Below are 15,526 nucleotides of genomic sequence, written 5' to 3' on the forward strand. Positions count from 1 at the left end.
AAGTCAGTATATAAACTACACTGAGTATTTGAGATTATATCATCACGATTTATGCCCATAAATATTATTATTATAGGAGAATGGGTCGCAGTATATACTTTTGTGGAAGCATTCAAGGCGGCCGCCAAGATGCCAATCTCTATGCAAGAATTATCAAACTACTACAGGGATATGGCGAGGTACTGACAGAAATTGTTGGACATGCTGGTATTGAAAAAGGTGTGGCTTAATTTTTACTGTCGAAAAAGGCAAATATAATTGCTAAGTCGATTGGTATTAGTCCCCAAATGTGTTTGCTAATTTGAATGATAGTTATGGCTTTGGTAACATAAACGCGTAAAATGTCCACTTAGTTTGAATTGGTATGTTTCATATGCTTATATCTCATCATTGTATTTTAGTGTAAGTAATATGTACATAGAGCTGTAAGATATCTTTATAAGGTTTAAGCATAAACTGTAGTGTATAGACAATTTGATTTTTGTTCTTATTTTTTAAAAATACATTTCCAAATATTTATTTCATCATATACTTTATTTTATTTTATTTCATTTAAATTTGTTATTTGCTGGCAGTTTTTTAACACTTTTGGTAATCGTGAAAGAACGAAAGTTAAAGTAATAGAAAAAAAGATGTACTTAATAAAAAACTAATAATAAAACAATAATAAAAATTAAATGTATAAAATAAAATCGAATACATGTCATACAATGATTCTGATTTCAGTGAGTATTTTTGTTACGACTCTGAACTATTTTCATGACACATTTAAATAAATACATTATTGTATTGTTTTGTTCTTTCCTTATAGAGGATATGATATGTAACGCACAAAGCATTTATGATCAAGATATGGAGTGGCTGAACATTTCCGATGGTATATACATTGTTGTTGTTTATTCATATAGATTAGTCAGTTTAGTACACATTCATATTGATATTATGTTATTCGTTTATATGCAGATTGACCATATCAGGATTAATACGGTTTGAAACCATGAAGGTGACAATTTCTTAGTCCTGATAAATAACTCATTCCAAGCCATAGTATTGAAATATCGTCTGGCGTTTTTATTTATTGGGGACGTTTATTTAAACCTGTTCATTTATTAGACAAAATATTGTGGATATTGTTTTATAATTTGTTTTGTTAATAACGCTGTTATTATACTTATTCAAAATAGCAAACTTTTCAATTCTAGTTGTGGTAGCTGAAGTAACGCAGCCATCGCACGGAGTTGGCTATGAGATTGGTAGAGCTGTGGCTATGAGGAAGAGAGTGCTCTGTCTGTACAGACCATTTACAAGTAAATGTAAGTTTACCTTTAAAATCAATTGAGACAATGCTGCATGTGGTTCCCAGTGGCGGTCACACGATTATTCATATCATCTGGATTACGCATAGCTTCTTTGCGATTTACGTTCCGTAAATTTTAAGCGAAGCTTGGACCCCCCTATCACATTTTGCTGGATCCGCCCCTGGTGGCCCCCTTAGGTTTCGAATATCAGGACTAAAATTACACCGATGTTCACATATGTTATTCAGTACTACCCCTTTACCTTCCAGTGATGTTCTCTCGATTCGTTCAGACTAACAATCCACTAACACTGTATGTTTGTAATCATTTGTCTCGTGTTTTGTTTCACTCTTTGATTATTTATTAGGGTTGTCCTGTATGATTCGGGGTGCACATCGCGAAGATAACGTCACAGTATTGGATTACAAAGAAGAAGATTTGCCAGAGATTTTTAACGATTTTTTTGCAAATATATAATAGAACACAAACAATTAGTATAGGTATTCGCACAAGTTGGAGCGTGTTTAGTGGTGAATCAAATCAAATTCTAAAAAAAAACTAAGAACCTACAAACTTTTAAAAAACAAAATAGAACAAGAAAACTACATAACAATTATGAAAAACAGTGAACTTCGCAAATCCTTAACAAAATCTAGATTTGGCAACCACTGTCTGAAAATTGAAACAGACCGGCATACATGATTGGATTTTAAAGACAGAGTCTGCAATATGTGCGACAATGGTTATGTTGAAGATGAACATTTTGTCATAAATTGTCCTTATTACAATGAAATAAGATTAAAACTTTACATTGTAACTAATAAATGTATACCAAATTTTGCCAAATTTAGTAATGAAAATAAATTCATATCATTACTAAGTGACGAGAAAATGTCAATTCCTTTAGCACAATATTTAAAAAACTGTTTTAATATAAGACAGCAGCACCTACATAAACTAAGCCAGTAACACATTGAGTGTGTACAATTTTTTATCATTTCCTTTTATTTATGCTTTTTTGTTTCTTTACTTTTTATATAGTTATTTTTCTTATACTAATATCTGATTTGTAACCCTTTTCATCCCCCGGGGGATGTTGTGCGTTAATAAATTAAATAAAATAACGGTTATAAACGTCGACGATGTGGTGAACATTAGCCTCGTGCGTTTACATGGTGTCGAACACATCCGTAGCGTTTAGTCATAAACATCCGTTAACGAGTCTCAGGTTGAAATAATGCATGCAATATATGCTTTGTTATGTTTCTAATGATTAAAGCGGGAGGGTCGTCACCTGCGCACGCGCGGGAATTGAGTCCCAAGAGTTGATGACAACACACGCTAAAAACGCAAAGGCTCATGGGTAGACGATTGTTTGCAAACAATGACACGCTATGGGCAACTGACGCATGCGCAGGTGACGAATGCTATTGAAGAAATTATTTGAATCGTCTTTTCGGTGATGAGCCAAATAAATCACCACTTGGGAGGCTGCATGCACAGTATCTCGGGGCGGAGCTACGTCACAGAACTTTCTACTACACCGCTTGTATTTCTATTGGCTCTGTGTATAAACATGCTCTGTGCAAGCTGCTGTGGAACGCCGGTCGAAGAGCCGGTGAAAACAGCCGCGGCTAAAGTCAAGAAAACAGCACAAACTCAATTTTGAAGTAATCCTGAGCAACTAAATTTATATTAGTTGCATGTGTAGGGGTAATATTGTTACACTGTTCAGGAGAGTCCCGACAACTATCCCAAAGTACGTTTGTTTTCACTGTGATGGTTGCCAGGCGGTGAAAATGCCCGGATGTCCGCCCCAAAATAGGAAACAAAGTAAAGTGAAAGTTTTGCAACGGGGTTTTCCAGCTTTCGCAAAATCTGAAGCAAAAACTCACGTTTTTGCATCACTGATGTATTGGATATGTACTCTTCCGATAAAAATATTAAACAAAATCATCAAAACTCGTTTCATAAGTGTTCTGTCATGTTTTTTTTTTTCTCGACAAAAGGTGATTAGCAGCCTGAGCGAGAGGCAGCGTCACTAAATTGCATCTTTCTCATTATGTTATTGAGCGCACCGTTTGCAGCTTCACGATGCAGCCTCTATATACAAGTTATTAGTACGTTTACTAGTGTTTCCCATTGCAAGGATTAATCTAATTATCTCAAACTTTTTGCTCGGTGACGTATAATAAAAATATAGAACAGGTCAGAATTCAAAATGCGAATGGCACTATTTGAAGAGCCCGTTCTGGAGTATAGACCGTCGCACTTGTTTGCGCGTTTGTGTGCGTGTGCAATAACTGGTATTTGTCGCCTTTTTATAGTGTGTGCATATTTTCAAGTTCTTAGTAGAGTGGTAGCTGCCATGATACCTTAAACGAAGGATTCTTCAAAATGATCCATTATTTCCTTAACTTTTACTTTTAATTCTTTTTATTAATATTTATAATTACAGTTTGATCTATTTCCTTAGTAAGGTTGTCTTTCCGTTTGATGCCAGGAACACTCGGCTAAATAGCGCCCAAAAACTTGAAAGTCACAAGACCTCGTTTTTAATTAGCGCCATAGCGGTTTATAATTTGGATCGTCTAGAAAGCTAGGTAAAAATCTAAATAGCTAAATGGCAGCAATTGCGCTTTGAAAATAAGTTCAAAATCACGAGACGTCGTTCCTAAATAGCAACGTACTAGTAGTTTACGATTGAGATATTTAGCTGAATATCGGCGTCCGGAAAATAATAACTTCAAAAGTTACAAGACGTCGTTTCTAAATAACACTTTAATTTACAATTTATATCGTCTAAATAGCTAGCTACTACTACTTTTCTACTTTTGCTAATTTGGAAAAATTTTGGATAAAATTCGATAATAAATCTAATCTAACCATCTTCCTAATCGCCTGAGCTGTTATTCTTCGATAATATCGGATAAAATTAAATAATAAATCTAATGGTTTATATTAGATCTAATAGAGAATATTTTTAGAGTCATCTTCCAAGTGAACAATATCCTATAGATTTAATATTAATAATTATCGATTTTAAGGTAGCAAGGGGGGCACAAGGAAAAAAATTTTGAACAAATTTCGGATTATGAAACATAATATTGAGTACTTTTATTTATCTTTGGTCCATATTTACTGTGCGCGATGCATTTGGTGAGTAATTTTGGTTTATTCCCAACAATCTAGTTGTGGGTCTTCCATACATTTACATATCGCAAACTCGTCGTGCCAATGTGGGAAGTGCGTAAACTATGCGCAAACTATCGGTGAACTCGTCGTGAACTATGCGTGAACCAGCCTCCCAGTTCGTGCCCCAAAATGGCACGAAATGGCACGACAAGATCATGACCAAAAGTCATGCAAGTGTCAGCCTTGCTTTACATACACTTCACGCCAGTTTACGACTAGTTTGCGCACTGCCACTGCGTGCCACAGATCCGAGCAAGTGTCAGCCTTGCTTTAGGAACTCCTGCCAGAGTAACTTCATAAATCATAAGGGCAAATTAACAGCTACTAGAGTGGTATTCCCAGATTTGCACCAGTTGTTAAAGACACATAAAACATTAATTCTCAACTCTGATAAAAGGACCAGTTACTGCGAAAGCCACTAACCACGAAAGTCACTCGTCGCGAAGCTACTAGTAATAACATAATGTAATCATGGGAGGGAGTTCTGAAAATGAAAAAAAAAACCTGGCCGCCGAAAAATGTCTGTCGCCGTTAAAAGACATCTAAATGAAAATGACCTGGGCTCATACTTATAGTCATCTCGCGAGTGGTCGGAAGACGCCGGGGGGGGGGGGGGCAGTCGATACATAGCTGGGTAGGGACGGGGCAGGGAGGTGCCCCTGAGCCTAATCTCTGGATAAAAAAAGATAGATTAACTTTGTAAATAACATAAACAATAGTGTCCCATGATTCTTTGGTGCAATCCATGGGATTGAGCGGTTCCCCTTTATAAGTTTTCTAGTTCTATTTTATTATTGCTTCATGGTTGGTGTTTAGTTTATTTTTAAATTTTAATTTCTCATCAATTGTTTTTAATTTTGATAATAAGATAATATAATACTATATAATATAAAAGGTAGCTCTTTCACGATGATTCACGTGGTTTAACTATGTAACTGCAGTATATACAAGATCGACACTGTTGGCAATGAAAATGCACGTGATTCAACATTGAAATTGAAAAGGCCACACCTATAATCCACATAGCTTCTAGCATGTGAGCCTTTGAGTACACAACGAAAAATGAATCGCAGTTGACGGTTTAATCCTAAAGGCACCTTTTCCCGTGGCCAAATCCTGATTGACAGCCACATAAGCTTGCGACTTTATTCAGAAAAATTGTTACAGCGCCCTCAACATGTTAATTAGCGTCAGTTGACTCCTCCCTCGCGTGCACTGTTGTACGTATTGAAAAACCCAACGACCGTGTTGTGCGTTTTTGCGCTGAAACTTGAACTCCATTACTTGTATGTTTCCTCTTCAAGGTGAGTAAGACATTGCCTTGCAGTATACTATGATTTTCATTGATGTATTGACGCTGTACGTAACATATCACGGCGGACTGTCCCTAACGGATCACTGACACTGCAGTAAGAGTAACTAGTATGTTGTGTGCGTTGTACTGTTGATTTAAGAATTACGAGATACGTTACTAAAATGCTAGTCGCAGGCTAGGTGTGGTGGCTGTAGCGTGTAAGAGACCCCTCTCTCCAACATTCTCTTCCTCCAGACACACAGTACAAAGAGCCTGTGGACGCCAGTGAGTCCCACAACCGCCCACACCACAGCCGCAAACACGTATAAAAAAAACATGGCGAATGAAACGTTTCGAGGTAACAATGCCGGCTTCAAAATAAACACTGATCTCTCGTTTATGCTCATTCTTCGGGAGTGTCCCATTTGAAGTCATGGGTGGGGACAGCAACATTCCTGGCTTCGCAGGTTTTTTTTTTTTTTTTTTTTCATTTTTAGAAAAAAAACCTTCTCGCTTGAGCAATTTTTTTTAACTGCTCCACTTTTGAATTGGTGTGACCTTCACTTGTGTTTGTATTTCATGTGTGAATGGACTGGGATTTTTCTAGAAAAAAACTGCAAGAGAGAGGGAGCACTGAAATTCAGCGGCGCCACCAAGTGGGGGAAATAAGGTTCTCCCTACCAGGGTGAGAAGTTTTTAATATTTCTAAGTTAAAATGGAGCATTTTATGGCTTCCTTGGAACCAAAATTACTATTAGGCAGGTCACAGTTGAAGACTGTGGCCTCATGTGATCCCATCAGAATTTTATGGTTGCCAGAGGATCTGCTCCCCAGGGTAAGGGGTGCATAGCCATGTCGTGAGGACAACTGTGCCCCCCGGGCCTGTTCCCTTGTTTAAAAAAATCCCTGAATAGAGGTATTTTCGTCACAAACCTCTCATCCTCTCGATTGCAAATTTAGTAAGGGTAGACGAATGCATATTTTTGACCTCCATTGAACTACAGACTACAGTGTAATTGCTTCATCTAAAATTAAATAAACAGAGAAATTTACTAAAATATGAATGTGCTGTTAATTGCTTCATCTACAATTAAATAAACAGAGAAATTTACTAAAATATGAATGTGCTGTTATGAGTATGTACTCTATAAATATGTTTTTAAGATGCTCTTCCTTACTGCAGTGTTATCACAGATTTTCCGTCATCGAAAAGCTTTACAACCCAAATTTTGGTTATCACAAGCATTTAATAAATAAAGTACATTTATCTAACCGCTGAACTAATAAAGTTAGTATGTTATCTAACCCAAGACAGTAGCATCGCATGGCCGAGTGCTTCAAGAAATATGCAAGTTACGATATTTTGAGGTCAAACTGCAACTCTTAGCATATCTTGAATGGACCAATGATTCCCCTTGTCTGTTGGGGTTTTTGACAGACTAGGAAATGTGAAAAACTCCTTCGCAAAGTGCCATGGGCAGAATTATGCAGGTATAGCTATGTAAATATTGGTTTGCGTTCTCAATCAACTCCGCGTACGTTTTGTGTGTCACAACATTTGTAATGATTTCCAATCCACAGATTGATAATAATACACCAGGATACCGACCCATTTAACTTACAGTGAAACTGAGTTTTAAAACACAGAAAGTCGAGTCATGAAATATTCCTTTTTGAAAGAAATAATTTATTGATCACCCCAATACATCATTAATATTTAATATAACAAGCACAAATAAAATAACAACTCCTTATATTGAAAAAGATAAAACAGTCACAGCAATGAAGCGACTAAGTAACCTAACATTATTGATCAGCAGAGCAAATGTGTGAAGATTACTTGGCTGGAAGCCAACAATTTTTTTGAGGCCTTTGACATGTGTTAAGTAATACTGGTACAGTATTAAACACAAAAGCTATAGTATTTGTCAAATATCTGTCTTGGCAGTAGTCAAACATTGCGAATCAGAAACCAAAATCCTTTAAACATTTTGTTTAGACTCCAAATACAGGCTGGTCACCTTGTCTGCCGGACTACATCATCTTAATATATAAGCTTTATTTTACACAAAAAGTTTACAAATGCATGCAAAACTAAAAGTACTTGTAAAATGGCGTGCTCTAGGCAGTTAAACATCTTTAAAGGGGCACTTTCCAGTCAAGCCTAATCCCACAACATATTTACTTCCTGGATTAAAATAGCAATGGATAACAAAAGATAGATTAACATTGTAAACAACATAAACAATAGTGTCCCATGATTCTTTGGTGCAATCCATGGGATTGAGCGGTTCCCTTTAAGCAAAGAATAAAACTGTGGAGGTATTTTGACCTTCATGATGAAACTACCATTATGGAATTTGGTGAAGACCCACTACTAACTTCAAACTTTATTATTGGCTATTATAACACAATGCTGTGTATATGATTACAGAGTGTTGAAGTCAGAAACAAATGTACAAATGCAGTTTGGGAGGCCCAAACCAGTCTGAACTACATTATACTGTTCGTAAACCAACAACCATTATATAACTAATAAACACCTCAGGAATTAACATTTCAGTTTACTCAAACTATTTATGACAATTAGCACGTTGAATACATTACATCATTATTCCCACTACCTAATGGAACTAGAACAAAGACAACCTTAAAGGGGAACTGCTCAATCCCATGGATTGCACTAACGAATCATGGGACACTATTGTTTATGTTGTTTACAATGTTAATCTATCTTTTGTTATCCATTGTTATTTTAATCCAGAAAGTAAATTTGTTGTGAGATTAGGCTTAACTGGAAGGTGCCCCTTGAATGTTCTCATCTGTGTAACACCTCTGAAAAGAGATCCAGTAGTCCTGCATATTTCACTGTTATGAGTTCAAAAGCACACCAATTTTTCGGCAATTTACAACTATAATTAATATCAATGATTGTACATGTATGCCAAATTCAGGATGATTTCTTTGAAAACCTAGTTTGATTCCAGGGCAGTGAAGAAACGTAGATATCCCTTGTAAATAAACTCTTCTCAATCAGTTATGTAACAGTTACTGTAATTAACTACTGTAGAATACTTTATTTTCGCTTGGAGTTAATTTTCGTTATTTTCGCTGAAGGAATGATTCAGTCTTTCCAGCGTAATTTAATTCTAACTAAAATAAAGTATTTTACAGTACTCTGTTATCTGTTTCTAAGCAGGCTTTCTGTATTTACTTGATACCCTATATTAATATTTTCACAGACAGGCAGTTGGCACCCTAAAGATGCTTAACAAATGGGCTTTAATTAATTGTTTCAAGAGTTTATGCATAAACAATGACTGTTGTATGTAAGCAAGCAATTACATGTACATGTACCACGTTAGCAATCTGAGCAGTATAGTATAGGCAAGTTTGTAAACCCCAAATTGCTGATAATGATGTCAAAGTGATCCAAATTAATAATTGTTCTATAGAAGCTCTGTCACCAGTCCATTATGGTATCTATATTCTGACATTTGTAATTTAGTTGACCCACTTTTCCCCCATAATACCCTGGTACACCAAGAATCTTACTTTGGATGCCAATCCTGATATCAGGGATTATGATTTCATTGTTTTGAAAAGCACACAACACAAGCAATATCATGCCATGCCACTAGAATCTTAGCCCCCTAATTAATTTTCGAAGCTCTCTAAATTTCAAAAGCATTTTTTCTGCAAGATTAATCTTTTTCATAATTTAATGGTGTCCCACAAATTAGATTATCAGTGCAACCATAAATTTATGAAATGTACACCAGTCTCCTTAACCGTTGAAGCTTTCGCCAATGGAAATTATTACAATTCAGTCACTTTTTTCATATGGGTGGTGTGGCAGTGACTAAATTTTGTCAAAGTCGCTGTTATATTTCCAACAAAATTAGTTACTGTATCCTCAGACTAGTAATACAACAGACTCTCAACACGGCATCTTCTTTTGAAGTCATGCGTGCCACGTTTGTTTAAGTTATCAGTTCTTATCGTACCGAGTAAAAGTTGCGGAGCAACAAGATTATCATTAGATCTCACAAAGTAACGCGAGATCTATTCATATTACAACCAACTATCGCGATGCATCGCGAGACATAAACACAGAAAAGTGGCATAGACGACAGTAGTTGTCAGTGAACTGCAATGAACTTTGAAAATGGCATTCACGGCGAAATTTGGCAAATCTGAGGATGATAATTATGACTGGGAAGCTATTTTAGGAGAACATTTTGACGAGGACATTGACGAAGATAATGACAATTTCTCTGAAGAACTTAGCAGTCTTAGATGGCAACCTCTGAGCGATCTTGTTTTCAATTTCCTGAAATTAAGAATAAATAGAAATATAGTGGGCTATTTATATACAAAACTATGACAGAAGTCAAACAAAATCAGTGAAACTCTAAATAGCAACAATACTGACACACAATAGACCATTGAAACAGTCACTGAACAATGCGTAGATCGCATACTATGAAGTCAAACGCGACAAAAATAACACACGCGCGAGTGTGAAGCATGCTGGGAGTGAGGGCCCTCTGTGTGGAGAGTGGGCCGATGTCACACGTGTACGTTGATTTTGAACAGCGGTATCTTCTTTCAAGTTTTGTTGTGTGTTAATTTTTTGCATTGTGTTGTGTGTTAAAATCAACAAGGACAATAGGATGATGGTCCAGTGGCCGACATCCTGTGTGTATCATAAACAAATAGTGCTGGTCGCCAACTTTTTGTCCTGGTCGGAAATTCTGAGTGCGGGTCGCTAGTGACCGCCGCCGACCAGCATGGGCAGAACCCTGACCTCCAGTTTTTAACGTTAACCGGATTACGCTGAGAGATATCATGTACATGACACTAGCTATCCCATGTTTCGGTACCCCAGAACACGAAAACAAAACGGGTAACACACAAAGTGGTTTGATCGCTCGAAACACAGCGATATGCTCTCTCAGAAAAAAATATTGGAAACCTTTGCAAAATCTGCAGCAGCGAGTAATATTGTTTCAAAGTTGCTCATTATATATTCAAAAACTATTTGAGGTAAACACTAAGACATTCAGTTACTTGTAGCTCACCTAATTGTTGGTAAATTCTTAAAATTCTTACACAGCTGCAAAGGTCAAATTGTCTAGAACGTATCTGGTCAATCAGAAGTGCATCCCCAATACAAGCACACATAAACCCAAAATTGCATTTGTTGCATGTTGAGATACACCTCTGCAATTTTTAAGCATGTGTTATATTTAGTTGTTTGCTCCCGCAATCTGATGTAACTATCCCACAATGCACTATAATTCTGAATTGTGATACATGTTTTACATTTTGCCAACATGGACATTAGAGACCCGCACATGTTAAATTGTCTGGCAGTCCAAGACATTAGTTCACTGTAGAACTGGTACATGTACTTGATCAAAAAGGAGCGTATAAATGCTGACATTTCATTAGTCATGTATTACTGTAATGTACATGAACAGAGGGGGCTGTGACATTCTCAATGGGTTGTACCAGTACATAATAAACCAACAATGTCATGTGATTTGTCGACAACTTTCTCTACAAATATGAGTTGGCTTTTAACTTGAAGGAAATATGGTATATTGGGATTTCAAATTCCATGGAAATGCAAAAGACTGATCCAGATTGCACAATACATGGACTTTAAAGCAACCATTCACATGCACTGCCTCCCCCCCCCTCCCAAAAGAATATTTTTTTTTTTTAAATAATGTTTTTATGCTAGGCTATGCTAGTTCCTGACATTGAATGTCACTGTTGTCTCTTTTGACTTTTTTTGTATGTGCAAGTGCTAGTGATGACACATTTTTGCCACAAGAGTCATGTTCATGTTTGGGATAACATGACAGGGCTGTGCAGCCATCTCTCTGTCAAATGGCAATTTTAATGTGTTATCCTGGTGTCAACCAGGCCTGGTCGAACACAAGCACCTGCGGACCTTAACCAAGGTTCCCCCAAAGTTGCATTTGTTAGTGAATGAATCTTGGCCAGTGAGTCTGTTGCACACTCACACAGGGTAGGGAGTTAACCCTTTTTAATATTCTGCCTAAGGTAGGATTTGAACTTGGGTCTATCGATCATGAGTCTGATGCGACAACCACTATGCTACCAGTGACCGAACTATTTATTATGGCAGTCATAATTTGAATGAATGGGAAGTGTCAGTAGGCGATGTGTTAAACAGGAAGTCAGAGCAAACAACATAATAGTTTCAGATGAAAGAATCCCACAAATGTAGGAGAAGGCAATGAAAAAGTAATATAAAAAAAACGTAGATTGTATTCTTCTACATTTATGGCGCTTTTTTATCCGGGAACATTGTGTTGTTTGCCCGGACTTCCCCTTTAAAATATAACAGTCTGAAATGCCAGCAAAACAAGATTTTTGATTGTTTGCATTTTGATGTGATTCTAATCCTGTCATGCGCTAAATATTGTTTCTGTATCTAAACAAAGAAAAATGTTCAAATGTGTTTAAAATATGATGCGCGTTTACCATATAAGGTTGAACGTATTACCTCAGAGCTGGTTAATGATTTCTTTTAAATAATTTAGTTTTTCCCTGCATAGTTTACTCCATATATCTTTTCACTTTAATATCTGAGTTTTATTTATTATATGATTAATTTATATAATTTTTCATTTTTTTAGCGTGAAGTCCATTGATTTCAGAAGCAATATTCAACATATGAATGAAAGGACCTGCATAAAGAAAAGCAAACTGGTGAATTAAACAAGAAAACAATAGTGACTGAGAACTACGCAAGAACTATATATGAATTATATAGTTTGAAGAGTACCAGTTTGTACTGTATGTAGTTTGTATACATAAAAAATAAAACATTGTTAGCTACAGCTATATTTGCAATAGCAAAGATGAGTATGACACGAGAATGCCAAGAAAGTGAGCGGAGCTTTGATAATTCACGTCCACTTAAAGGAATGCCACCATGTTCGAAAGAAATATCATACCAACCCAATATTGGTGGCAGTTGGTTAAACAACAGTCCCACCACCAATTCAGGAATGAGCACACATACCGTGGAAAAACCATCCCAGCGAAAAGATGGTTGCCTGTCTGTGCCGGGGAATGTTGTCATCAAAATTGAGCCGCAGGTGCTTGCAAATCAACAGTGTGATAAAATTGTCACCCCTAACGTATTTGTGGCATCAGATACATCAAGACCTGAAGTTGGACAGAGTTTTGGAGGGAATTTTGACACCCAGACGCACACCAATAAAAACGTATTACACAATAATTTGGGTCATCAATTCGTTGGTCACAATATACTGACTACCAGTAAAAATGACCCAGGAACGTGTGCAGAAGAAAGACCTTGCCAACACAACACTGTTTATCCACAGAATATTTTCACCAATTCTGAATTGGTCACACATACTATAGGGAGTTCATCAATCCAGAACAATGATTCCCAATCATCTCTAAGGAAGGTACACATTATCACAAGTGTTGTCACCAATAATGGTGATGACCAGGACCTTGAAAAAAATGAAAAAAAATTTGTTGACATAGGAATACAAACTGAAGAAGACATCCGATGTTGTAATAATGAATTACATGGTTTCCAAAAAGAAGACAGAATCTTACAATCAAAAGATAAAGCAAACACAAGTTCTTATTTAGAATCAATTGCTGACGAAAAATGTAATGATAATGTATTGTTTTGTGAAGTCATACAAAGCCACACTTCTCAGCAAAAAGAAACAAGTGTCGGTATTCCAGTAGGTTCAACTGATGCAGAAAATGTTGTTCAGCATCAACAAGTCTTTATGGATGTTGAAATCAAACAAGAGAGCAGTACATGTTCCGAAGAAGAAACAATCACAGGTGTGATCGTAGATTCAGATGGTACAGAAACATTTGGTCAGCATGAAGATGCCTTTCTTGGATTTGAAAACAGACAAGACCACATTCAATATTCCATTGAGCAATCAAGCATGAATCTTCCTGCATGTTCAACAGACGCAGAAAGACTAGATCACTTTCATGATTATGCTCAGAGTTTTGCAGAAAATCCTACACTGACCTGGACTCGACGGAAAACTCACCGACCTCAGAAGTATGACGGGGGTGGTTGCAAGGGTAGTTGTTGCTGCGTGGATGATCAGTCACCCTACCTAAAAAATAGTATGATGATTGGCCCCCTTAGAGAGTTTGAATGCCCAGATTGTGGTAAGGTTGTATCAAACAAAGGCAGTTTAGTGTCTCATAGAAAAACGCACTTAAGTGACAAACCATTTGTATGTACGGAATGCGACAAAAGATTTGCAAACAGATGTTTCTTGATCACACATGTGAGATCACATGCTTGTGAGAAAAGACACATGTGTAACGAGTGCGGAAGGTCATTCACTACACCAAAATTGCTCGCTGAGCACAAAGTAATCCATACTGGTGAGAAACCTATGCAATGCAAACAGTGTGGTTACGTGTGTGCAATGAAAAAACGGTTATACCAACACATGCAAACTCACAGAACTGATAAAAATTTTGAGTGCGGTGACTGCCACAAGAAATTCACACTTAAAAGCAGTCTGAAGAAACATATGCGGGTACATACAGGGGAAAAACCATTTCGCTGTCCTGAATGCGATAGAACTTTCTCATGGACAGACAATCTTGTGAAACACAGGCGAATACACACTGGAGAGAAACCGTACCAATGTGACCGCTGCGGAAATTGTTACTCACAAAAAACTGGGCTGGATTCACATATGAAGACTCACATAAAAGAAGATCTGACAAAAAAGCTATAGTTACCATGGTATAACTAATTAGATTACTTTGCTGGTACGAATGAAATTGTAATTTGTTAGTAGGAAAACTAATAAAAAAGCTAGAATTGAACATGGTATAATCAAAGCCATGTGCTTAGCGCTGCAACATAGCAGTTAGGAAAAACTGTAATTGTGTTCATGCAATAACAAAGCATTTTTTTGATTAACAAAACCATTCTGAAAAACAAACACATGAGCATGAATGTGCCTGAAAATGTAGTTTATGAATAGTTTTCCCGATTAGAGACTTCAGATACTGTAACCACTTTAAAAAAAAGCGTTTAATAAAATGTTCATCCAAGTTGTTCATTAATCTTGAAGAATTTGCCATATATATATATATTGTGCAGTGTTTGCATTTTTAACATTAAAGCGAAGGGGTTGTCACCTCCGCACGCAAAGGAATCAAGCCCCAAGCGATAACAATGCATGCTAAAACGCAAAGGCTCATGGGTAGACGTTTGTTTGTAAACAGTGACATGCTATGGCCATCTGACGCATGCGCAGGTGACGACTCCCTTGCTTTAACCAATGAATTGAATTGATGTATAAATGATGTTTGAACATGATTGGTCAAAGCACGTCAGAGTTCTGCAACTGTTTTTGGAACAGCAGCCATTTGTTGGCCATAAAGTTTGAACATAATCGATCAAAGCATGGCCGAGATACAGCTCTGGAACCAAATTTAATTAAAACAAAATGGTGACCAGTTGGCCATTTTAAATCCGATACAACAAGCAAAATGACATGTATCAAGGTTGCATAGCATTCAATACAAGTTTGAACAAAATCTATCCATACACTACTTTATAACATTTTAAATCTGATCTTAAAAACAAATGGGCATGCATACATATCCCAATGTTTGTGAAGTTTTAATGTGATTAGCTCTGGAATGCCAAAAATACAGATGA

General features: G+C 36.7%; 2 protein-coding genes across 3 annotated transcripts; both read left to right on the forward strand.

Moving 5' to 3' along the window:
• Nucleotides 1–80: 80 nt before the first annotated feature.
• On the forward strand, nucleotides 81–2,521 carry LOC144342814 (putative 2'-deoxynucleoside 5'-phosphate N-hydrolase 1). The gene is made up of 4 exons (XM_078005671.2): nucleotides 81–219; nucleotides 812–877; nucleotides 1,203–1,313; nucleotides 1,666–2,521. The coding sequence occupies exons 1-4, from the start codon at nucleotides 81–83 to the stop codon at nucleotides 1,773–1,775; spliced, it is 426 nt and encodes a 141-aa protein (XP_077861797.2). The 3' UTR covers nucleotides 1,776–2,521.
• A 3,161-nt stretch (nucleotides 2,522–5,682) lies between these two features.
• LOC102804237 (uncharacterized) lies at nucleotides 5,683–14,935 on the forward strand. 2 transcript variants are annotated; one of them, XM_078005690.2, is made up of 3 exons: nucleotides 5,683–5,797; nucleotides 6,395–6,472; nucleotides 12,465–14,935. In XM_078005690.2, the coding sequence occupies exon 3, from the start codon at nucleotides 12,690–12,692 to the stop codon at nucleotides 14,589–14,591; it is 1,902 nt and encodes a 633-aa protein (XP_077861816.1). In that variant the 5' UTR covers nucleotides 5,683–5,797; nucleotides 6,395–6,472; nucleotides 12,465–12,689; the 3' UTR covers nucleotides 14,592–14,935. The 2 variants fall into 2 exon arrangements, with proteins under 2 accessions (XP_077861816.1, XP_006824844.1); XM_006824781.3 differs by lacking the exon at nucleotides 6,395–6,472.
• The last annotated feature ends 591 nt before the right edge of the window (nucleotides 14,936–15,526 follow it).

The sequence above is a fragment of the Saccoglossus kowalevskii genome, chromosome 2 (genome assembly GCF_978046115.1).
Source record: "Saccoglossus kowalevskii chromosome 2, keSacKowa6.1, whole genome shotgun sequence".
Classification (NCBI taxonomy): domain Eukaryota; kingdom Metazoa; phylum Hemichordata; class Enteropneusta; family Harrimaniidae; genus Saccoglossus; species Saccoglossus kowalevskii.